Raw genomic sequence first — 24,680 nt, 5'->3', positions numbered from 1 at the left:
CTCCCTATAAATGAATTAGATATAATTTTTACTTTCTAAAGTTTTACATTCAGATCAGTTTCAAACAATTGCTACTTACTCAACTGAAAATATGAATTGCTTTAAGCACCTACTTTGTAAGCTGGAGGAGGGAACCACATGACCAGGAAGTGGAGAGTTTAATGCCCTCCTACTCCACCCCTAAACTAATCCCCAGGGCCTCCTCCATTATCTCATGGGCAACAGGAAGCTTATCTGTGGGCTACTGGGTAATCACTAACGTGGGTGAGTTTACATTGTCATTTTACTGGGTGAACTCCAAGCAGTTATTTTTCCCGGAAGGTAAAGCTAAATAAAAAATTGTGAGAGTTTTCCCGGAGTAAACACTGGGAGGAAATCTAGAAATAAACATGTATAAAAATGATATCCTAGTTTCTAGTGCTTATCGTTTTTATTTCAGTAATTTCTTCACCCCACCCTCACCACATAATCGTATAATGGAAAGCAAATGGCCAGGTCTGCCCATCCTAGCTTGGCCATCTGCCAGTGTGGCCAGTTTTGCCAGTGCTCTTCCATTGGTTTATCGGTCATCTTTGTGAGAATTTTAATTTTTGTGCTCTTTCATCTTTTTCTTTCTTCTTCCCTTTCTTTCTTCCTCCCTCCCTTTCTTTTTACCTTTTTAAATTCAGGACAGAATGATATCTAGTAGTGAAGAGAGATGGTAAAGACAGACTTCCTACAACTCGTATCTGCATCCACAGAAAGCAATAGAAACATTATCCATAAAAAAAACTTAAAAAATTTCTGAGGCCCCATATTCTTCCATTTAGAAATCAGAGGCCCCATATTCTTCCATTCATGTTCATTATTTATGATTGTAATTGGAAGGATTGGATTAAACTGCAGTCAAGCCACCTTGTGTCCTGCTTTGCCCATGTGCTTTTCCAATGAGGGGAAGAGCCTCCCATACCTTGGATTTATATCCACACGTGTTGGACTTCAGTGATGTGAGAGTCCAGGGGAGCATGGGTCATTAATCCCTAGTGTCTCTCTGTTGCCAAAGGATGAAGGCTCTCAGGAGTGGGGAGGGAAGGGAAGAGGATGTCCGTGTGTGACCTTTCCCAGGGAAGCTCCTCTACTAATAAGCAGGAGTTCACACAGATCAAGGTTTCTCAATCCTGTCATAATCACTAAGGGACCTTTTAAAAAAATACTGATGCCTGGGTTTTATACCCACAGAATCTGATATAATGATCTGGGTGGAGTCCCAAGGCAAATCTAATGCATAGCTAGAAACTATAAACAGGGCAATCTGATTTCAGAAAATTCTATTCATCCTTCTTCCTTCCTTTCTAGCCTGGGTTACATATTGTGAAATGTTTGAGTTCTCTTCACCATCCCTTTGTCATCATGGTTTTTGTGCCCTTTCCTTTATTTTCCTATCCTATCCTGTGGCCCAACTGCTCCATTACTCCTGACTCTCCCTCTCCTTCATGCAGTCTTAATACTGCCTCAGTACTGGAGGATTCTAAAAGGTATATATGTTTTTCTTTCAGGAGAACTATAGTAGTATTTACTGTTTTGGCTACTGATAACATATCTAATTGAATGGCACAATGTAAATGAAGTCTATTGTCTACAATTTCCTTCATCTGTGTTATCTCTCTCAACTGGAATGCAACGTTTCTGAGCCATAGAGGCAGCCTTGTCATTCATTGGTGTTGTCAAGAAGTATATATATGTATGTATATCCCTACCGTCTAGCAGACTATAATCAAAGTTAAGATCAACATGGCCATTAGCTATTATCTCTCCCATCCAAAATAAGAGACTTGTGAATCTGGTTCTTCCAGATTCACGTAATTCAGACAAAACTGAAGGTTTATGCATACCTTCTCCATCAGTTGGTTAGACTATATCAGTATTTCTGGATATTTGTTTAACAAAACATTTAGAAAGACAATGATAAATTCCACCTTTCTACTCTGACTGGCAGCCACAGAGGTGTGCTGCTTGATCTCCCTTCAAGAAGAACTTGCCTTTCCGCTGGAAGCAGTGCCTGTAGCTGCTAGCCTCCAGCTACAGCGCCTTTCCCAATCTGGTGTAGCACTCAGCAGGAATCCTCTCCTTTTGGGAGTAGCCTCCAGCCAATGCCAGCTCAGTGGGTCCATTAGGATAGGGCCAACCCTGCTCAATATGGTACTATTTCAACAGTGACTTTCTGGAGCTCCCCATTGGGTTGGCTAAGACTTTATCAAATTTGCATCATAGAGTATCTGTGTACCCAATTCTGTCTCCTCCCACCTTTCCTATCATTGGTATTAGATCAGCATCACAGTCTATGGGTTCTTTCGGCTTCATCTTGTTCCTTCTCTTTTGTCTTAAGTGCGTGTTACTTCCTAAGAAAACTTTTGCCCTCCTAGCTTTGTGTAAGTATCTGCTTCCAAGATAAACTGTATTGACACAATCTGTCAATCTTTGTTAACATTTAAAAATAAAATTAAAAAATTTGTATTTTTATTTTCCCGTCTTGGAAAACAATTCCAATCTTTTCTGTATACAGCAACTCAGGAAGTTAGGGTGAAAAATCTACTCTTCCAACCCCAAAATGCTACTGGTTGCATTTTTTTTTCTTCCAGTATTTTAATCCATGTTTGTAAGGTTCTATGAAATGAGTGCAAATTATTTCTTCTCTTATTCCAATTACATTGAAATCTTTCCTCTTAGAAGTCTTGTCATTAACAAAAATCTGCAGATTTCTAAAATAAAGTCACTTGGACACAGGTAATTTAATGCTCAACAAAATGTAAGCGACTCCAGTTTAGTAGGTTTGGAAAATTCACATTAGTTGAAGCAGTATTTCCTTAAAAGAATTGTTTCTCTGAATGTTAAAGCAATCCCCTTCCTTCAGGCACTTACCATGCTGTATTCTTCTTATTGTTGTTGTTGCTGTTAATATATTTTGTTGGAATCATATTGTCCTAATTTCTGGTCTGTACATCCCTTGGCATAGTGCAAGGCACACAGTTTGTGCATGTTCAATATTAAACTAAGCAACGTTCTTGTACATATTTTGATATCTGGGACTTCATTGATGTTCTTAGGGAAGAAATCCTTAGAAATAGCACCTCGACTGACATGGATAAGGACAGGAAATTGTTATTTTTCCTTAGTGCTCTGCCAACAAACACTTGGGTCTGAGAAAACAATTATTATTATTATTATTTTTAGTGAACGTTGAGTTCTGGAAGGATCGTTTAAAAGTCCTTATTCTTTCATAAACCAGAGTACTCCCATGTACAGCGCTGGAGTAAAAAGAGGATTTAAATCAGGAAAACCTTGTTAAACAAATGGCTTCCAAGTGACAATGGCGTTTTGCCTTTCTCTGAATCCTCAGGCAGAGGCCAGGGTTTGGAGCCAAGATTAAGGGCTAGATGAGTCATGCGCCATGGTATGGCAGTGCCTCTTTCCCAAGTCTGCGCAATCAAATCTCCAACTGATTTCTTCTTTTCATTTTTTTCTCCTCTTTTTGGCAAGAGAGAAAATAACTTCAGTATTCTTTTTTTAGGAGGGTTAAAAAAAAAAAAGTAACACCATTCTATTGCCAAAAATTGCATATAGAATTTCAAAGGGTGACCTCTTCCCAGATATAGCAGAACTTATGGTGGCAATGGAATGTGTCACCTTTTGAAGCATAAACACTTCAGATCCCCAGGCCTGCCCATGTCTTCATTGTACTTTGGAGAACGAGAGGATAGGAGTAAAGGAATATGAAATATAATGTCATTTTCACCTGAGTATAATTAATGTCTCTGGCCATGAGACTATCCCATGGTGGGAGTCACAGTGGCAATAAATGAATGGTGAGAAGACAGACGCCAGGTATACGGAGATGTTCAAAGCCTCCCTTTTTTCACAGTTGGCCGATTAAGTAATTTTTAGAATTTGGACTTCTCAGGGGCAGGTTTTTTTTTTTTTTTTTTTCTTTTACATTAAATATACTCTTCCCTACACTGTTCAGTTACATAATAGGGTGAGTTGCATGTGCAAAGTCATGCCTTTTTAGTATTAAGACACAAAATCATATCCTTCATTTTTGAAGTTCTAGTTATTCATGATATTACCAATTTTGGACACAGAAAATAAGATATTGCCAGAGGTACTTTCTGGGAAGATTAAGTATCTAGCTTGTTTTTAATCCAGTTTGTTGTTAAATATAGCTTTGGCTCCCCTTCCCCCTTCCCCGCCCCCCCAAGAACTATATGGTAGTCTGTTTGTAATCTATCACTCTATCTTTAAATGTGAGACTCCAAATGATCGTGTATTCCATAGTCATATTTTCCAGATTTTTCTGGCTTTGTGGCCTTGGCTAAAATTGTGAGCCTCTCCTTCCTTTGACCCGTTCTGTTTACAGCATTTCTACTTCAGTTCATCAGACAGCACCTGATTAGGTGGCCTTCTGTCATCTATTCCCCACACATCCCGCCTGGCCTCAGCACAGTGGGGCTGGCTGCCCTCCAGAACGTCATCATGGAAGCAGCTGTCCTGACAGGGGAAGAAGAGTTTGGTTCATCTTTAAACATTTTCAAGGAGTTGGCCTCAATGTCACAAACAGGTTAAAGGCTCAGTCACATTTAAAGTGTGACATGATGGGCTCCTGAAAAATATGTAACTTATCAGGCAGTACTTACTGTTTCTCTAAGAGAGTAAGGACCTTGAAAATGGCAGAAATGGGCACGTTTTGGAATCCCTACTCTACCATCGTTCTAGCTACATAAATACAAACTATGAAGTTCCAAGCACATTGACTGACACATTAAAGTGGGCTAAGCAAATTTTAGTTCTCTCTAAAATTTTATTAATTATTTACCATGAACAAGGAAAAACTGGAGACCTGGAGTACTGGGTGTATCAAAATATTAAGAGGTGGACACTCTGTTCTTGCCATTTTATAGAGGAAATTTTGGTGAATTTGGAACTCAAATAGAGTAGACTGTACGGAAATAAATGCCACAATGCCAATCTAGGGGAATGGGAGTTCAGAGACGAGATAGATTACTGTTACTGGCAGAATAAAATACAGCTTCATGGAGGAAGTGGCACTTGAAGTAAAAGCTGAAGAAATCCATCCATTCCCTACACACTAGTGATGCTGATTTGGACTCTACAGGGATAGAAAAATGGATACTTATGTGACAAGAATGTAGTTGAGCAAATGAAGTTAACATAGAGTATGTTTGGGGAACTGCTAAGAGTCGAGGTTGGCTGGAGCAGAGCCCACACCAAAGGGAAGGTAGGAGATAATTTTGAAAAGACAGAGTAGGCCATATTTTGGAGGACCTTTGATCTCAATCTATAGGAGAAGCATGACATAGTGGAAGAAGACCCTGGCTGTGAAGCAGGAATCCTACACTCCTTTCTAGGCATCTGGTAGGGGATAGCAAAGTACCCAGATTCTGGAGTGGAATCAAGGATTCCACTCATGAACTCTGTGACATTGAGCAACTTATTTTCTCTTTATAGCTTCAATTTGCTTCTTTGTTAAAGGAGAGGATTAGACTAGACCATGTCTCTTGAAGTATAAAGTTATTTGTTTATAAATTTGGTTGTTGGAAAATGGCAAAGGTTTTTCATAGAGAAGTGTTTTTTGAAAAGTGAGAATGCATAAAAGTTTGGAAATGAAATAGTCAGAGAACTCTTTGGTTTCCATTCCACTGCTACGCTTATGGTTCTAAGGACATAGATCTGGTAACACTCTCTAGGACAGTTTGAAGGAGTAAAAGACTGAAGGCAAGAAAATCATTTGATTTGGGGCTTAAAATGAAATGGGGATTTGAAGAAAGTAGTGTTTCGTAAAGAGAGGGGAGATCATGAGAGTTATTGCAGCAGTAAAATCAAAGGGATTTGGCAGCTCATTGAATATCAGTTCCAAAGCTAACAAGCACAGAACCTATTACTTTTTAAAAATGGACACATTCTTTTAATTAAGTCATATAATTGATTTAGCGATGACTTTTAGTTCTGTATTACTCAGAGTTTCAATGTATGTGGAGTTTGTAGTGATGCAGATTGGTACATGTTGTTGATCCAACAAATATTTTGGTGGTCGTAGTATGCGACCGGTGGTGTCCTGGGTGTCGGGGACATAGCAGTGAACAAGACAGACAGAATTCTTGCTCCTATAGAGTTTACATGCCAGGACCGCGATGGAGCAGGGAGAGAAACAGACAACCGAAGAAGACAGTGGCTGGGAGAATACAAACAAGTAAAATGAAGATGAACCAAGCTGGTGTGATGGGGGTACCTGAGAGGTAGCCAAGATCTCCCTGAGGAGGATACATTCAGGCTGAAAGCTGAATGACTGAAGGATCCAGCAACATGGAACAGCAGGGCAAGAACACTCCAGGAGGAGGGAACAGACAGGGCAAAGGTGCAAGCATGGGGATTGTACCCTTGTGGGTTTCAGGAGTTGAAGGTGTCAGCCTGGCAAGGGCATAGAGTCTTAGGGAGAGAGTAGTCAGAAGTGAGAAAAGAATATATGTGTTAGTAACAGCATGGGGCCAACCCCCAAAACTCATTCCTAAACTCTTGGCCTTGTTGCAACTTTATAACCCAGTATCTAAGATCCTTCACAGCAAGCATAGTTTATTTTTTTTTCATACCAACATTGGGAAAATGTTAACACCCCCAGTTTTTCCAGAGCAGAAGATTGAGTCTCAGTGATGTTTAGCTACTTGCTCAAGGTCACACAGTTTGTAAATGGCAAGGCCAGGATTCAAATCAGGTCTTATGATTGCAGACCCACAGCAGTTTCCACGTCCCACAGTGTCACTGTCCCTTCTTATGTAATCCTAAAGAATAACAGAGTTACTGACCTCTTATCAGGGAGCCTGCAGGAGAACACTCTGTAACTCGGGATAGATGACAAATGACAGTGAAAGACCAAAGGACAATGAGAGTCCTCTACTTATGGCTGACGAGGTGCAAGGCTTACCAGCACTAGGGTTTAGGGCTAGAGGTAGAAGGGAGTACCTATTGGCAGAGAACTGGTCGAATGGTTATGTACTAATTTTCATTTGCATGGGAGTCTTACAGCATCCCTTTGCTTTTATAAACCATGATTTGATGATTTTCCAACAAAATCAATTTTATGTATCTGGGCTGAATAGAATATGTCATAAGATGTAATGACATTTTAAAACAAACATGAAATGTGGTGAATAACATGGGCTCTATATTAACTATTTCCTCACTTTGCCTCTCCGTTAAGTTAACTGCCAGGCCTGGCGCTTTACAATCCGGCTTTCTTCCCTCCATTACAGCCACACGTTAACTGTAGACATACTAAGCAAGCATTTCTAATAGAGCCATTTTCAGGGAGGACTGTGAGTCGTCCTACTAGTGTCTCCCTACCTTTCTGTTCCCGTCCTAAGGCCCCCTCTGCTACTTGCAACTCTGAGTTCTGAACATGCTTGTCGTGAAGCCAGTTGGGTTCTCTGTTTATGGTGCGTCTCCAAATCCACGCATCGGTTTAAATGAGCGTCCTAGTTACAGCGACTATTGTTACTTCTTCGAGAGTGCAGCATTTGCCGCTGGCTGGGGGCTTTTGGACTTGATGCGGGGTGGGGGTGGGGGGAGGAAGGAGAGTTGGCTGGCGTTTGGGAGCGGATTTGGTTGCTCCTCATTGGAGGGGTTCGCTTTTTCCTGAGCTGTCAGACACTGCGGGCTCAACTGAGGCGCGGAGGTGCAATTCAGGCTGGTGGAACAGCGGGGGAAGGCAGGGACAGGCGGGGCTAGCGCGGCTCTGCAGCTGATCACACGCACCGGCGCATACACCGCTCTCCCGCCGCCCCTGCTCGCGCCTTGCATTTTCCACCCGGAGCCACCGAGGCGCGGACAGGGAGAGGGGGACCGAGGAGGGGAGAGGCAAAGGAAGGCACCGTGAAGCAGAAGAAAAGCCGAAGCGGCGCTCGTATTTAACCTGAAAGTCTGACCAGCAACTCGAGGCTCGAACCCCTTACGGCAGCACCGCCGTCGCCTGCTAAGAGAGCACAGCGCCGAGGAACCCTCAAGTCCCGCGCCCAAGTCAGTCCGTGCGGGCGCTCCAGGATCCTGCTGGTGGGGGCAGCGTGGTGCCCTCAGGGAGGTGCGGAGCTTGGGGGACCTGCATCGGTGCCCACCGTGGTACACCAGGAAAAGTGGGGGCGAGGAAAACAGCCGTGAGCGCCGAGCGCGAGGCCAGGCTGCCGCTGCCGCCCGCTGCGCCGCCTCCTGCCCCCTCCCGGTGGGTGAGTGCTCGGGTTTCGCGCACCGCCGCGTCTCGGCTGTGCGCGGGGGCGGCCTGGGGGCCTTTGAGAGTCCGTCGGAGGGCCCTGGGGGCGCCCGCGGAAACTCTGCGGCCCGCGGACGCCAGGCGGGAGCGTCTCTGGAGTCCGGAGCGGGGGACTCAAAGCCCGGAGGGCGTGGGTGGGGGGTGTTGCACCAGTGCCCGGCAGACATGCCTCTGGGCGGGATTTTGGCCAAAAGATAGGAGGCGGGAGTGCCGGGCGGGGGGGAGCCGGGAGCTGTTCCGGGGGGCGGGCGATCGGGTAGCGGCGGGGAGGGGGGGAGGGTCTGGTCCGAGCAGGTAGCGCAGTTTCGGCAGCCTGGCGAGTTGGCAGGTGGGGTGGGACTCGCCGGTCAACTCATTAATTTTAAAAGTCAGTTTGGGAGTGCTGCCGCAGAGGAGGGCTGTGGCAAGGCAAGAGGTGGCCCGGGATGCCGATGGTGGGGGAAAAAAAGAGAAGCCTCGAAAACCTTGGAGGCAAAATTGCGCTTGGGTTCCTGGTCCCTGCATCCCTCCTGCCTTGAGTGCGCGAGAACACTTTTTTTGTTTTAAGACTCAGCTTGGAGAGAAAGCCTCTGTCCCAGGGGAGGAGAGGAGTCCGCAGGGGGCAGAGAGCGCAGCTCCCGGCCGGGTGCGCCCCCCACCCCTGGCGCGCTCGCTTTTGTCCCCCCATTCTCCCCCGCCCCCACCTCCTCATTGGTGCTGGTTTGCAGCGCTCGGCCCCTGCGCCTTCGCTTCGCGTTTGAATCTGGCTCGCCCCTCCGTATTATGTCTGCACTCCGAAGGAAATTTGGGGACGATTACCAGGTAGTGACCACCTCGTCCAGCGGGTCGGGCTTGCAGCCCCAGGGGCCGGGCCAGGGCCCGCAGCAGCAGCTTGTGCCCAAGAAGAAGCGGCAGCGGTTCGTGGACAAGAACGGCCGGTGCAATGTGCAGCACGGCAACCTGGGCAGCGAGACGAGCCGCTACCTCTCGGACCTCTTCACCACCCTGGTGGACCTCAAGTGGCGCTGGAACCTCTTCATCTTCATCCTCACCTACACCGTGGCCTGGCTCTTCATGGCGTCCATGTGGTGGGTGATCGCCTACACTCGGGGCGACCTGAACAAAGCCCACGTCGGCAACTACACGCCCTGCGTGGCCAATGTCTACAACTTCCCCTCCGCCTTCCTCTTCTTCATCGAGACCGAGGCTACCATCGGCTATGGCTACCGCTACATCACCGACAAGTGCCCCGAGGGCATCATCCTCTTCCTCTTCCAGTCCATTCTGGGCTCCATCGTGGACGCCTTCCTCATCGGCTGCATGTTCATCAAGATGTCCCAGCCCAAGAAGCGCGCGGAGACCCTGATGTTTAGCGAGCACGCGGTGATCTCCATGAGGGACGGAAAACTCACGCTCATGTTCCGGGTGGGCAACCTGCGCAACAGCCACATGGTCTCCGCGCAGATCCGCTGTAAGCTGCTCAAAGTAAGTGTTACCCGCCCCTTCTCACCAGGCTCCCGCCAACCCTCAAAGGCGGAGATTGGCTCACCTGAGAACTATGCCCAGACTTTTAGTCTAACCTATCACACAGGTAAACCTCCTAGAGGGCGCGGGGTGGGGGAAAGGCAAGAGGTGGAGGGTTGGGCAATGAGAGCACAGCCGACTTCTGTTCCTTTGCCATTCACTCTCGTGCTCTTACTTATATTAATAATTCGGATGTGTCTTTATCACTTTCTGGATTAGTAGCACTTACGCAGTGGTGTTGGCTCCTGAGCCTTGAGCTAGAGTGCCTTGTTCTCCCTACCCTTACCGCTGCGCTCTTTAAAGAGTTTTTGATTTGTTGTCAATACACTACTCCACCAATCTTGAGGTACTAAAACCGAGCAGCTTTTATTTTGAAGAAATCGGTTTTGAACTTGCCTTAACTTTCACTTAAGCCTTTTCTTTACTTTTTCTTCTTTTTCCTCCTAAGAGTATCAGCAGGTGGATTATTTCTTTAGGCTAACATTAACTCTGTGGTCATCTTTTTAACAAGTGCAGTGACCTCAGAAGTAGTTAATAATGTGGAAGAAACAACACTTGGTCCTTTTATATTTTTATTTTTACTAAATATTTTCCTGGAGTAGTAGTATTCTGTGAAAACTTGAGTGCTTTTCCTGTAGAGCGTCTCCTTAATTTTATTCTTAATTGCCCGTTTCTGTGAAACCTTTGTCAATTACAGATTTCACTTGAAGCTTTTCAGCATCCATTAAAGAAGATTGCTTCTTACCATCAGTAGTGTAAATGCTAGAACAGATTGCACATGGAGTGTTTATTAAAGCAAAGTCCATCTAGTCCTTAGAGGGCACCAGTACAAACGAGAAGCCCACCCTAATCACTCACCCAGTTAGAGCCTGGGAATGAGGAATAAAAAGCTCAGTTCTCTCTCCATGTGTCATTTAATTCAACAATTTTTTTTTTTCCAATTCAACTTTTTGAGGTATTTGCCTTAGGTAGTTTTCAAATGTTCATAAATTGAAAAAGATGACTTCAAATAAAATCTTTAAAAAGTTGTCTAAGATTGCATAGAGAACCATAGCCAGATTCAGAACGTAGCATTAATAAAATGAAATCTGGTAAATCTTTAAGTTGAAATTTTGCCTTTGAAATTTCAATTCCACCCTGCAAGTGTATTGTTTTAAACAGCCTCAACTTACATTGTAGTTAAAAGTGCTTTTAAAAAGTTTGGCTCTTGTGTCATTTTCATTATTTATTTATAAGATCTTAACCCTAATTACTTTTCATCATGTTGCTCAGTAAAGTGTTAGAGTTAACTTAGCTCAGTTGTCCAGTCAGTCCACATCATTACATGTATTTACTATGCCATGGACAGTAACAAATACTAACTTCTGCACAGATTAGTGGCAAACTTTCAACTTTGTTTTGATGTGCCTATTCATTAAGATAACTGAATCAATCATTTGAAATCATGTTCTTTGCATTAACTCCAGTGAACTGCATACTTTTGTATAACTTAGCATGTTGTATTAAAGTGAGTTGTGTGGATTAGGCTCAGCAGTTGTGTTGCAGACGTGTTTATTGCAGTGATGTTATTTGCATGTGCCTGTTTGTATGAATAGATCAAGATGTATAATCTCTTTAGGTAAGCTACCTGGAAGACAGGAAAACCTCGTTCATATAGTGCAAACTTCTCTGTCAAGGAATTCATGTTTATGTGACACTTTGAGAGTCTTACTGAAGAATAGTTTGCCATGTTGATTGGATATTAGAAATATAAAATTAGGCTTTAAAGGTCACTTATTGCTGTTCTGTAGTTTTTCAAATATATAAAATCATTTATTAAAACAAGTGTCTTTGGAGGCAACATATTTTAGATGTTTCTAGGCTTTATGAAATTTTAACAAAGTGAGAATAATTAGAATTAATCTACGTATCAGTTTTTTGTTGTTGTTTGTGTGTGTGTGTGTTTTGTTTTGTTTTGTTTTGTTTTTACAAAGGTACAATGAATCTGAAGTATCCAGTCTAATAGTGTTTCAGGACACTGGTAATTTTTACGCAAAGGTCATGTACCACATATACCTTAAGGAGTGTCCTGATTAAAAAAATAATAATAAAAAATGTATGGCATTGGCAAATTTGGATCAGGGTGCTATATTAACACAAGGTGATAAAACAACATCTGTTTAAATTAATATACCTAATATTCTTATAAAATTCTTATGATTTGTTAGAAGAGATCAGTGTTAGAAGTAAAAATAATTGACATGTGGTGTCAGTTTATACTTCAACAAAATTTTGGTGAAATGTCCTGCTTTCTGTGATGTGGGTTGGTCAGCTCTTTAGCCAGCCAATTAGTGTAGTTTGTTTGAGTTGATTTTTCCTGTAGCCATGGTAATTAAAATGAATTCTCATATTTCTTGTCAGTTTCTTAGACTTCATTAAAAAGGAGTCCTGTTTTATTAGGGAACTAATAACATTCAACAAAATTAGAGGGGAGATTTGCCCTTAATAAGTTACTCTCATTTTCTCTTAGGGACTGAGATGAAGTGACCTAAGACAGCCAACTATATTTTGAAAGAGGAGCTGTACCATAATCTTCAAGTAATAACTAAAATGCTTTGATATCAGTCTTATGCAGTCTTCTTGTTAAATATTATTACACATATTTAGCTTCCTCTTTTAACCCCTGTGTGACATTTTAAATATAAGATGTATTTTTTTGATATAGAGAAATTTGGAATCTTAAGGCAACAAAAAACATAATCATCAATGATAATTCTAGTCTGTGTTCTTTCTATTATCTAATTTAATTTATATTTTTCTATTGTTTCCTTATTTTTGAATAAAAACTTATTTTTCAGTATTAGTATTATTTAATGATTGTAAAGTAATTTCTGTTTTTGGGAAGACAGTAAGAACATGGATATGTCTTTCTTATCCTTGCTACTATGAATTTTACATGCATACTTTTTAATTTTCTAAGTTTTGATTAAAGTTCTTTTTTTTTTTTATAAAACTTCTCTGTCTTATATTAAAGCAAATTTTTTTTAAGTAATCTCTAACCCCAACATGGGGCTTGAGGTCAGGACCCTCAGATCAAGAGTCACATGCTCTATCTATTGAGCCAATAGATATTGAACCACACACCGCTATGGGAAAGCAAAATTTTATTTCAACTCTGTTCCTGTCTTTCAACCTTGCAAATACTGCAATTTATTTCGGTATTCAAATATGCATCTTCCAACTTCATGCCTGCAGTGGTTGGTTTTTTTCTCAGAAAAAAAAAGGACATATTAAATAAAAATTAAAGGATATAATTGAAAGTTATTCTTTAAAATGTATATTTTTTTTAATAAATATAGCTACAGAAAGTTCTTTTAAAATGGATATTTTCTCTTTTCCTCTTCTCCTCTCCATATTAATGTTTTATTTGAATTTTCTTTTTTTTTTTGAATTTTCAATTTATTTTAGGTACCTTTCTTTAAAAAAAAGAAAACTACACTATAGGAACTAATACATAGCCTGCTCATGTTAAATTAATGTATCTTCCAGTTGAAAGTTTTAATAAAAATTCCTAAACTTGAGGCTGATGGCTCTAACTCTGGACCCTGTAATTTAGTGTTGGATTTAAAGGATACAGAAATCTCACTCTTTTCTATAAATCTAACACTAATAGTTGACTGCCCTTGACGTACACCTTGTTAGGGAAGATTTAAATAATATTTCTTGATACATTATTCAATAATTCACTAACTTATTATTCAGAAGCCATCATGTGTTTATTATAGGCACCCAGTCAAACTATATTTACATAAAGTAAATTTAAAAGCAATTATTATTGGATACGTATTTTGAAATGTAGAAATAAGGATACATTTTTCTCACAGAAGGGTAATTGTATTTCTTCATATTGTTATTCATTGCATATAGTTATCTTTCTTTTTTTAAATTTTTTAACATTTATTTATCTTTGAGAGACAGAGAGAGACAGAGTGTGAGTGGGGGGGGGGGGGAAGCAGAGAGAGAGGGAGACACAGAATCTGAATCAGGCTCTAGGCTCTGAGCTGTCAGCCCAGAGCCTGATGCTGGGCTCAAACTCACAGACCGCGAGATCATGACCTGAGCCGAAGTCAGACACGTAACCAACTGAGCCACCCAGGCGCCCCTATAATTATCTCTCTTTCCTAGGAGAGCAGCTATGCAACCCTTAACTTTCACTAATTGAAAGGTACTGGTGTGCAATCACCTTCTGATGTATCATATATATTCTTTTTGTATTACCTTTATAAATAAAATTTTCTTTCTATGGATACTCAGTTTGGATGCTGTCTAGTTTCCCCATATGAACGTGAGCAAGTTCAGATGCAATAAAAACAAAATTGTTGTTTTTAAACCAATAAGTTCTTCATCCTCTTCACATGTCCTAACCTTTTGTTAATCTTTTAACCACAATGATTTCTGGACCACATGATTGCTGATTTTTTTTCATATATTTATTATTATTTGTCTTCATTTCATACCTTGCACTGAAATGCAGTTATGTGTTTGCCTCTGTGTGACTTTATTTTGTATGACTGACTTTTTCCACCAATTGGACTTGGCCAATTTTGTTTTGATCTTGAGATAATTAGTCACCTCCTTTTAAAAAATTAAATCCACAAATGAATATGTAATAAACACTGTTCTTCTGAATATTATACAAACTATCAGTAAAAATATTCAAAAAGCCTAAGACTGAGTTCCCCAGAATTCTAGGGGCTAGATCCTATAATCGTTGATTTTTTTTTTTTTTTTTTTTAGGTGGATTCATTATGTCTTTAAAAAGAAAGCACAGTTGGCCTAGCTTTGCTTTCTTCAACACAAGTACAATAATTCTCCAATAGGTACAGGACTTGTTTTGTTTTTTTTGTTTTTTTTTAAGCAGAATTCTCATTCTTTTAAAAAGTAGTAGTGATATGTTGTTTTGTTTGCTTTGTTTTGTTTTATTTTTAATATGGTTCCTGAAAAGTACAGAGTGGCTTGTAATCAGGGGAACAGTGTGAACAGAAATAAGGGACATAAAGACCCACAAATAAACAGCAGTAGGTAAGAACAAATGATAAAGAGAAGTAGGAAAAAGCATTTGGTGGATTTGAGGGTGTTTGGTGAGTAGGAGGGGAAATGTGCATGTAGGGTTACAAATTCTGTCCACAGTTATAAATTCCATAAAAGGCCCTCAAGGACTTATAAACCTGTTCCTTCATTTGAATGGTATAAAAACCTCACACAATTTATTACAAGACAAATTCCATTCCATTCTATCAGGTACTTTCTTGTCATAAAAATAAACATATTTATGGATGATTATCTCAGCATCAAAAATTTTTATTTAAGGCTTGATGTTGGTCATATTTTTTCTACCCGAGTATTGATAGGAGTTCAAGCTTATGGAGCCGGAAGAAATGTGCAATGTAGTTATAGACAGTCCAGAAAAAATTCTAGGTCAGGTCCATACTCTCCTGTACCGGACTTGAATTTTGATCTGAGTCCCAAAACCATTGCCAGAACTGCTTCGAGTCACAGGACATTTTTGTTGCTTATTCTTGTACCTGCTTTTGGCTTATTTCCTAATTTTAGCTTGCAGATAGCACTCCGACCTCATTTTACGTTCTTTGTGTCTTCAGCATATATTCTACACACACACACAACACACACACAACACACACACACACACACACACACACACACACACACACACTGCATGTTTAAAGAGGAGAAATGAAATTACAGATAAAATGGCAGGAGGCTGGAGGCCAGAAGGGCTTGCTCTCTCCGTCTTAGCCTCTTTTTGTCTCTTTTCCTTTCCTAACCACTGGCCTTTTCCAGTGGGGACTTGTCGAAGGTAGTCGGGCACTGGACAAGCCTTGGAATATGATAGAGGAACATCTCATGAATCAGATGGTAGTGATTAAATGTTCTTTTCAAAATTCCCCTAGCCTCCCTCCGAGCTAGGAAAGAGTACAGTGGTTATAATTAGAACACTGTTATGGGTTGGAGAGATGGGAGAAAGGCTGCAAAGAGATTGATTGTATTGGTGCAGTGTGTTCCTGTTGAATGAATGTGGACAACTGGTCGCAAATCTCTCAGAGGAGGATGGCCAAATGTAGGTCTGCCAGGGCAGTTCTAAATGTGCATCTCAGAGCTCTGTGTATGTGTGTGTGTGTGTGTGTGTGTGTGCACGCACGTGTGCATGCAGTGTGTCTTTGGACATGTACTCAACAGTCTTCATCTGTAATATGAAAACTATTTGTCTATAAAGTCCATGACATTGATAGTCCCTTTCAGGCATCTGTGACTTTTGAATCTCTTCCACTTTTAGTCAGAATTTGTAATTGATTATCTTGTAGGTCTCTTTTAGACTTTATGGGAGTTCAGAGTCATTTTATATATAATTAAAATGTATATCATAAAAATACTACTTTTAAATAGCAAAATTTTTATACTGAAGGATAACTTAGAAATTATTGCTACATGTTCTACTTATAATTTTTGTACAGTAAACTTAAACTTTAAGCCTTAGATTTCTTTAATTTTTTTCTTAACTCAGAATTTGTTATAATGCAGTCAACCAGAAAGGCTTTAAAATGGCAGAAAGGTGCCTATTTTCTTCCCAAAATTCCATGCAAATGAGAATAAAAGTTTTATGGAAGTCGTTCTCAGGTCCTTGTGTTTTTAAACTGAGTTCTAAATTTTTGAGAATTTCAAATTTTCCATGAACTGTTTTTTTTTTTTTTTTTTTTTGGACCTCTTTCTCACTTTCTTATTGAATCATTTTATGATTCTAAATGATTATTTCATCAGAAAAAGTTAACCGTAGTTATCAGATTTTTAGAAATTTTAACAATTTACTAATATCAATCTTAGTCTCTAGCAATTATTTTTAATTATTATTGATCCTGACTGTATTTATTTATACATTTTTATCTAGGAAATGATCATGGTTCTGCATTCCCTTTAGGATTAGGAGGTTTGTAGAGGTAAAGGAAATAATGTGGACCATAAGCAAACTGCTCTATTAATGAAGGATTTCTTCTCAAAATTCTTAAGGTGACATAGTAAAGAAAGGTTAGCTTGATTTTTATCTACAATTTTTTTGCCTGTTACAAAAATTCCTGGGTGAAATATGGTAATTGATAGCTAAATAAGAAAACTTGAAACTGATGGAATATCAATGCTACTGATTTATCATATACTCAAGAGAGAGAGCACATTTTAATTTTATGAAGGCACCTACCTAACTCTTTTCTGTATTTCCTTTTTCACTTACATGTGTATATCACAGTTCCTTGAACAAAAGTTCTCTCACTCCACTTATACAAGTTGAGAGACTTAGAACTAACATAGGGTTTTTCCCCTCTTTGTTCCAGAAAAATCTCTGGAATTGCACCAGAATTAGAAAAGCCTAGATTAGAATTCCTTGTAAGCCTATAGTAAAATGTGTGTGCTTCTGAAAATGTATTTGGTAAGTGTATGTAGGTTTCTGGAACATTGTAAGTATTTGGCTGAGCACTGATAAGATAACCTTGCTCTAGCCAGGAGCTCAGACTTCAATTGCAGTACTGTAAGCACCTGCCATACTCAAACCACACCCTTCACTCCTCTAAATAGAACATCTTTCTATTTACTTCACAGTGATTGATAGGCTTCCCAGTCTATCACAGGGTTAGAGAAGTGAACAAAAATCAGGGAGGTGAGCATATTCATAGTTGAAATATTTGTTGGCCTACCATGAAGGAAGAAGACCCAAAGGATAAAATTGTGGATACCTATGGTGTCTCAGAGCAATTTAAAGAAAGGTTAAATTATATGGCATTCACTGGAAAATAATTTTCAGTGAGTATGCAGGGAATTTTATCTGAAAAATATGTAAGCATGGAAAACATCTTTCAAAGTAAGGAAAGTGTTACTTTCCACATAGTGTCACATAATAGGTACAGTTGTCAACTTTGTTTCTTCTATGACTTGGATAGCATATAAAGCATTTGGGGAGGGGGAACATAGGTATAATTATACATAGGTATAATTTTGAACAAATTTTTAAAATCAGAACATGTATGGAGTCTGAACGGAACAGACTCCTACGTATTTCACTCTAAATTACCTCTATGTGAATTAACTGATTTGCTAAAAATGGAATATTTCTTATTCTAGGTTGGCAGTCTCCTGAAAGCTTGTTTTTAGGCCACATCCCTTTATGGTTTGTTGAATGATCAGAGAATATAAAAGTTAATAGATTACAGCCTTTTAGAATGGGGCACAGGTATAAAAAGGAAGGGATTAATTTTATATAATATATTAATTTTAGTTTTGATTTATATACATAAAAATTAGAAAAAACATCTTTTGGGGGAGAATTATTTTAAAATAAATGGAGAATTGAGTTCTTAACGAAGTATTTTTGGGAACGTTTTCATTTAGTACAGAAAAAGCAGAGCTTAGAATAGTTAGTGAAACGACCTAAATTCTGTTCACTAATTATAAACACCAGAATACCACCTTGTGTTTATATAGCACCTGTTTCTTACTAGGTGAGAGAACAATGATTTAGGGTTTTTGTATTTATTTGTTTTTGTTTTGTTTTTGGCTTTTATTTTGTAATATTAATGAATACTTGTTATGCATTTCTATAGTTGGAACAGTGCTAGTCTCATTCATGTTTTACTAATTTGAGAATGAATTTAGAAGCATAGGTAACTCTACTGGCTTAGAAATGTCTCGTTTTCTCCAACATTGGTTGTTAGAACTACTCTTTTTATTTTTGGACTATAAGGTTTTTCCCTAGATTTTTTTCTTGTCAGAATCATTATTATTATTGTGGTGATTATGATTATGATTATTATTTCTCCTCCTCCTCCCATTCCCTTTTCTTCTCTTCTTCCTCCTCCCCCTCCTTCCCCAATACCTTCCCCTTCTTCCCTCCGCCTCCTCCCCTTACTCCTCCTCCTCCTCCCCTTACTCCTCCTCCTCCTCCTCTTCTTCTTCTCCTCCTCAACTGCTCACAAGTCATAGCTCAGTATTTCATTGAATTTTTTCTACACAAACAAAATTCCTGAGTATCACTAAATACAAAGTAGCCTGCCTAATTGACTGATTTTGCTGTCGAGACTCGGCAGCAATCACTGCCCTAACAGTCTACCGCTCGCTTGGTTCCATTTTGCCACAGAGGACATCTTACTAAACCATATTTCTCAGTGTTTTCAGACTCATTTATTCCACATAAAAAGCCATTGTATTTCTTGGAACCCTGAAAGTAAGGATTTTGTCTTTAAATTGCCACTTCATTGGACAGACCAGTGTTACAGATTGTTTTGTTTGTTAAATTAGTTTGGCAGAGTCTGTTAAATATATTGGATTCTTCCAAGCCCCATTTCCCTCACATTTTTCTGTATGCAACTATTTAACCCTTTTTACTGGCATCATCATTTAAATTAAACAAATGTTTTATTATACATGATCCTTCTAAGGAACAGATATGGAAAATAAAGTGAGAATGAATAGAACAGAAAGAAGTTTACTTGCATGGTTTGCTAATTGTTAATAGTCAGGTTCAATTAATCTTTCAGACTGTTATCATGTAAGCAATTTAAGTTTTATGATGATTTCTACTTACACTGAATGCCACCAACTTATGAAAGTTTTGGTAAATTGTAAGTTTACCCAGTATAGATTTCTAATTGCATTTTGATTAAAAAACTTCAATTTGGCACAATTTTTACAGTGTGTTTTAAAATTCATAAAATAGAGAGCTAAAGACTTTAATACAGTATACTATTAGGAGTTTGAAAGCCATCAGCTAACAGCATGTGCCTTTTCTTTATATTATGTGAGCTGTCGGATACATAATATGATAACATTTTCACTTTAATATAAAAGTTTATATCGATTTGTTACCTTACAAAAGTCCTAGAAAAACAAAATTGTTGTTTTGCTTTGTAACGATGCAATAAATCTCTTCTTAAATTATGATCAACCTTTTCCAGCTTCAACAAACTTCCAAAGAATTGCTTACTTATTTGCTTTGTGAGGAAAACAAATCTGGCATGCAGTGAGTTATCCTGGAGTGATTTATGTCAGGCAGTAGCCATGTACGCTCAGTTCCACAGTTTGTGCTAACAGCCATTGTTGGACCAGGCATTTCTCCAAAGCTCATGAGTTAGGGAATGGTAATTATAGTAAGTCGTATATTATAAATAATGCATGTATGTTCCCCATGAGCTATGTGGGATTTCGGCCCATTTGCTAGAACATAGCTGCATAATGATTTGTTTGGATTTTGTTGCAGATGATTGATAGTGCAGAATGTTGGCAATGATGTAAATTACTGTTGGGCTGCCTTGAAAATTTCAGTACAAGTGGTGATTTCTTCTCTTTTTCTGTGTGCTTGTCTAGTCTCGGCAGACACCTGAGGGTGAGTTCCTTCCCCTTGACCAACTTGAACTGGATGTAGGTTTTAGTACAGGGGCAGATCAACTTTTTCTTGTTTCCCCCCTCACAATTTGCCACGTGATCGATGCCAAAAGCCCCTTTTATGACCTATCCCAGCGAAGCATGCAAAGTGAACAGTTCGAGATTGTCGTCATCCTAGAAGGCATTGTGGAAACAACTGGTGAGTAAAAACATGGATATGTCATCAAATTTCTTTGTTCCATAATAACATTATATTACATGCACAATATCTGTCATGAATTGGTCGAAATGTCTCAGTTCACGATAATGAAAGTAATGACTTGTCTCTTATGTCTTCGTAATATTAAGTTGATACCACTTTGAAAGTGAAGATTACTGTTATGATGATTGCATATGTAATGATAAGTCAGGAATACTGCAAAAAAAAAAAAAAAAGAAAGAAACTGAGATGACTCCTAGAAATGATTATGATATTCTAGTTTAATTGCAAACTTGGATTTCCTATAATCATAATTTTTCTTTAAAGATTTAAGGTTAAGATAAATTCGGGGTAATTAGTGAGCTGCCGAAATGCAGCATGCATATTCTTGCCTTGGGGATGGTGATTCGGGTGTCATTGGTAGAGCTTTGATATGCTACTATGTGCACCCTCAGTGGAAAATTCCCTGTGTGTGTCTGTGCTAAAACAGCATTTTAATTTCAAAGTGGGTCAGTAGATTTCCTCAGCTGAACCTTGACCAAAAAAATTTTTAAAAGAGGTTTTTCTTCTTTTTCTGCTTTGGTATAGCTATGTCCTGTATGTCATTCCTTAAGATGCACTTTAATATTGGTATGTCCCAAATAGTCACAGTTTGCTGCATTGTGAGGAGAGACAGGTTGCAAAGGAAATAAACAAGAAATCAGAGCGCATTATTTGGGGTCTGAGTATTGCCCAGTGATTTGGATCCTACTACATGCCTGAAACCAATATAATATCTAGATGAGCACGCATGCATGTGCACGCACACACACACACACACACACACACTCACACTCACACACGTAATAAGTGCAGGTATACATGTATGTGTGTGTATCTTGAATTTTGCCCTTTCTACAAGTAATGAAAAAGCAAGAAATATTTTAGCTTTGAGTTTTTTCTACCAATGTCATTCTCCACCTTAAGGTGCTAATTATTATATATAAACTATAGGAATTTTGAAAGTAACATTGGCAGTAATATAGACATGTTCAAGCTTTATACTAAGATTGGAAGTGTTACATAAAGAAAAAATTCCCATCCTGGCATAAAGTTTTGTCCAAGGAGCAAGGGAAGGCAGGCTCTTATAATCGTTGAACATTTGTCACAGACTACTGTTTAAATTTTGGGCAAGATACTTAATCTCTATAAGCTTCTTTTCTTTCTCTATAAAGTAAGAATGATGTAATAACCATCCCAAAGCTGCATGTTGTATTACTATTATTTTATTATTATTAGTGTTTCAGTTTAAAAATTAAAATTTTTAAGGACAGTGAGTAAAGATTTAACTTATCAATCTATGTCTGGAATTTGATGTCTGTGGACTGTTTTGTGGTTTAAATCCTCCAATTATGTTTTTAACTTATAATTGAAATGATGTCGTGGTATATTTTATTGAATAAATCTTTATATTTAGTTTTTACTTCAATAAATCTTTATATTTCAATTTCAATTTTTATAAGGTTTCATCTATTGAAATAATATATTGTTAGAACTTAAAACAGCAGATGTTGTGATTTTTATTGATTTATGTCTTATAGCATATGGTTCTATCTTTGACACATCTGTTTACTAGTTACTTATTGTTATTCTAATCACTGACATGAGTGAAGTTTCTGTTTCGCTTGACAGTCTTTGAAATTTTTCATTAGGCCAGTCAATTGATAGATTGATCGATGGATCGATCCATCCATCCATCCATCTATTTTTTCCTGTTTATCCCTAGTTGGTTTGTGTTCCTGAAGAATGAGAAAATTTTTCTAAAGAATCATGGTACAATTAAAAAAATAGGAAATTTAACAATGTTAGAATGCTGTCATTTAGCTCAGGGTCTATGTTCAAATTTCATCTGTTCTAGTAATTTCCTGCATAGCTATCTGGGCACCTCCCTTCAACATCAGTTTAAGGATTTTGCCCTTCATTTGTTTACTTGTCTTCTTAGTCTCAAGATGGAATACTTCTTCAACCGTACTATTGTGTTCTTGTCCTTGATGTACCGGAAGAGTATAGTCCAGGTATTCTGTAGAACATCTCTCCATTTGGGTTCGTTAGAGGTTTCCTTGTTCATTAATCTTTTCAGTTTTGGCTTCTACATGGGCATGTTAAGAGAATAATAACATGTTTTGAAAATACTGTTTTGAAAATATACCTGTGTATTAACTGATTTTTCTTCATCAGATTTCAGAAGAATTTGTTAATAAATAATGCCCTACATAAGGTCTTTAGGAGTTTTGTACATTAAATTATTCATTAAGAGTTCAGATTTTAACATTTCCTCCCCTGATTTTTGTTTGTTTATTTGTTTTGTTTTGCTTTTTTTTTTTTTTTTGGTAACACTGAACTGGCAGAGAATACTTTCCATAGAGTGTGTGAAAACTTGACTAGAGACTGAATTTCTTATTTTGAGATTGCCTTTTATGGAGAAGAGATTAAGATCTGCTTCCTCTTAGCCTCTTAATTAAGTATGTTTCTAGATCTTATATAGCAAGACAAACAGTAAAAACATTAGTCATAATTTATAGAGTTATTTTGTGGAAAATTTGTCTGACATTTTGTTTATGTATATGCCCTAACTAATTAAATCCCACACTGTTCAAATTCTGTAAAATCTGCCTATATTTCCAGACCTCCCTGAGGTTAGTAAAAATAAGATAAACATTTTTGTGTCATTTTGATCATTTATATCTTCACTGAGATGTATTTAGATTCATCTTCAAGGGTGTTTCTTCCTTTGTCCTTCCATTCACGGTCAAACTTACTTTCTCATATATTTTATTGCTTAGAATAAGATAGATACGATATTTTGGGATGTCTTGAGAGAGAAGCAATATAATTTTTATCTCTCATGTTTTTTGGTACACAGTCTGATGAGTAAACCATATACTCAGTGTTACTTTCCATCATATTTAGCATTAAAATATAAGTGCCTATCATTCATTCATTCATCAAACAAATAATTAAATGTATATTGTGTGCTTGCTAGTATTTGAAATGCTGGTCATATGGTGGTGGCTAAGACAGGCAGAATCCCTTTCCTCACGGGGGTCATATTAAATGGGGGAGGTGGATGGCAAAACAAGAAAAATAAGATGTTATGAGGTAAAATGTGTCAGGAATAAAACAGGTGATGGAATACAAAACCAGGTGATGGGATAAAGGGTGCATCTCAGGGCACTGAAGGTTGACAGAAGAGTTCTCTCTGAGGTGACACTTAAACAGAGGCCTGACTGTCAAGAAGGCCCTCCTAGGCCTGTCTGGGGGAACAGCATAGCAATAAAGGGTCCTAAGTTGGGAATCAGCTTGAATTATTCCTAAAGGGAGGCAGAGGTAGTTGGAGCAGAGTGAACAGTGTGGGAGTAGAGTGAGAGGTCAGAGAGGTGGAGGGGCCACCTCTGCCCTACAAACAACTGTATTGTACCAATGGGAAGTGTTGGGATTTGATTAAAAAGCAAGGCGTGTGCTTACCTGGTAGAGGAATGATTTAGGAACCTCAAACTTTGTGTAATAAACAAAATACATTTTTTTCTAGTAGGTTCTCTTGTAGTTTATTTAAAAGTGAGTGACCCTGGGGCACCTAAGTGGCTCAGTCAGTTGAGCGTCTGGATCTAGATTTTGCCTCAGGTCGTGATCTCATGGTTCGTGAGTTCGAGCCCCACATAGGGCTCTGCACTGACACTGTGTAGAGCCTGTTTGGGATCCTCTGTCTCTCTCTCTCTGCCCCTGCTCTGATCACGCTCTCTCTCTCAAGATGAGTAAATAAGATTTAAAAAATGAAAAACAAAAATGAATGACCCTAATGTCTTAGAAATGCGTAAAACTTTAGACAGTTACCACTTTTTTTGTATTAGTGGTAATGTCCAGCCCACCTTCCCCAGCATGCGCCCGCGCGTGCGCGCACACACACACGCACACACGCACACACATGCACACACAGTCACAAAGTTGCTCACTTTGTAGCAATCCTCTGATAAGAGTCTTCTGGTCTCATTTAGGTTTTGCTTCTTCCCATTCCTGTAGTCTCCACAGGAGTGATGGTGGTGGTGGTGAGAAATGAGAATCTTTCTAATTTCCTTGAAAGTTTTAGCTTTTGGCTCAGAACTCACAATAATTACTTTCCCCACTTCCTTGGAAGTGCCCCTCAGTGATAAGACTCAAGCATTTTTGCCGTCCTTGCTACAAATGAGTTAGATTTTCACTCCCAATGAG

General features: G+C 39.0%; 1 protein-coding gene across 2 annotated transcripts in view; it reads left to right on the top strand.

Annotated features, from left to right (window-relative positions):
- The first annotated feature begins 8,011 nt into the window (after nt 1-8,011).
- KCNJ3 (potassium inwardly rectifying channel subfamily J member 3) overlaps nt 8,012-24,680 on the top strand; it is a 160,671-nt gene continuing 144,002 nt past the window's right edge. The window contains exons 1-2 of one of the 2 annotated variants that reach the window (XM_060626639.3): nt 8,012-9,775; nt 20,219-20,435. In XM_060626639.3, coding sequence (XP_060482622.1) covers nt 9,074-9,775; nt 20,219-20,435 — 919 coding nt within the window. In that variant the 5' untranslated portion in view covers nt 8,012-9,073. The remainder of the gene's footprint in view (nt 9,776-20,218; nt 20,436-24,680) is intronic. The other variant, XM_060626640.3, reaches the window with a different exon arrangement.

The sequence above is a fragment of the Panthera onca genome, chromosome C1, assembly GCF_046562875.1.
Source record: "Panthera onca isolate mPanOnc1 chromosome C1, mPanOnc1 haplotype 2, whole genome shotgun sequence".
Taxonomy (NCBI): domain Eukaryota; kingdom Metazoa; phylum Chordata; class Mammalia; order Carnivora; family Felidae; genus Panthera; species Panthera onca.
Note: the sequence above shows the minus strand (reverse complement) of the source record. Positions and strands in the feature narration are given on the sequence as shown.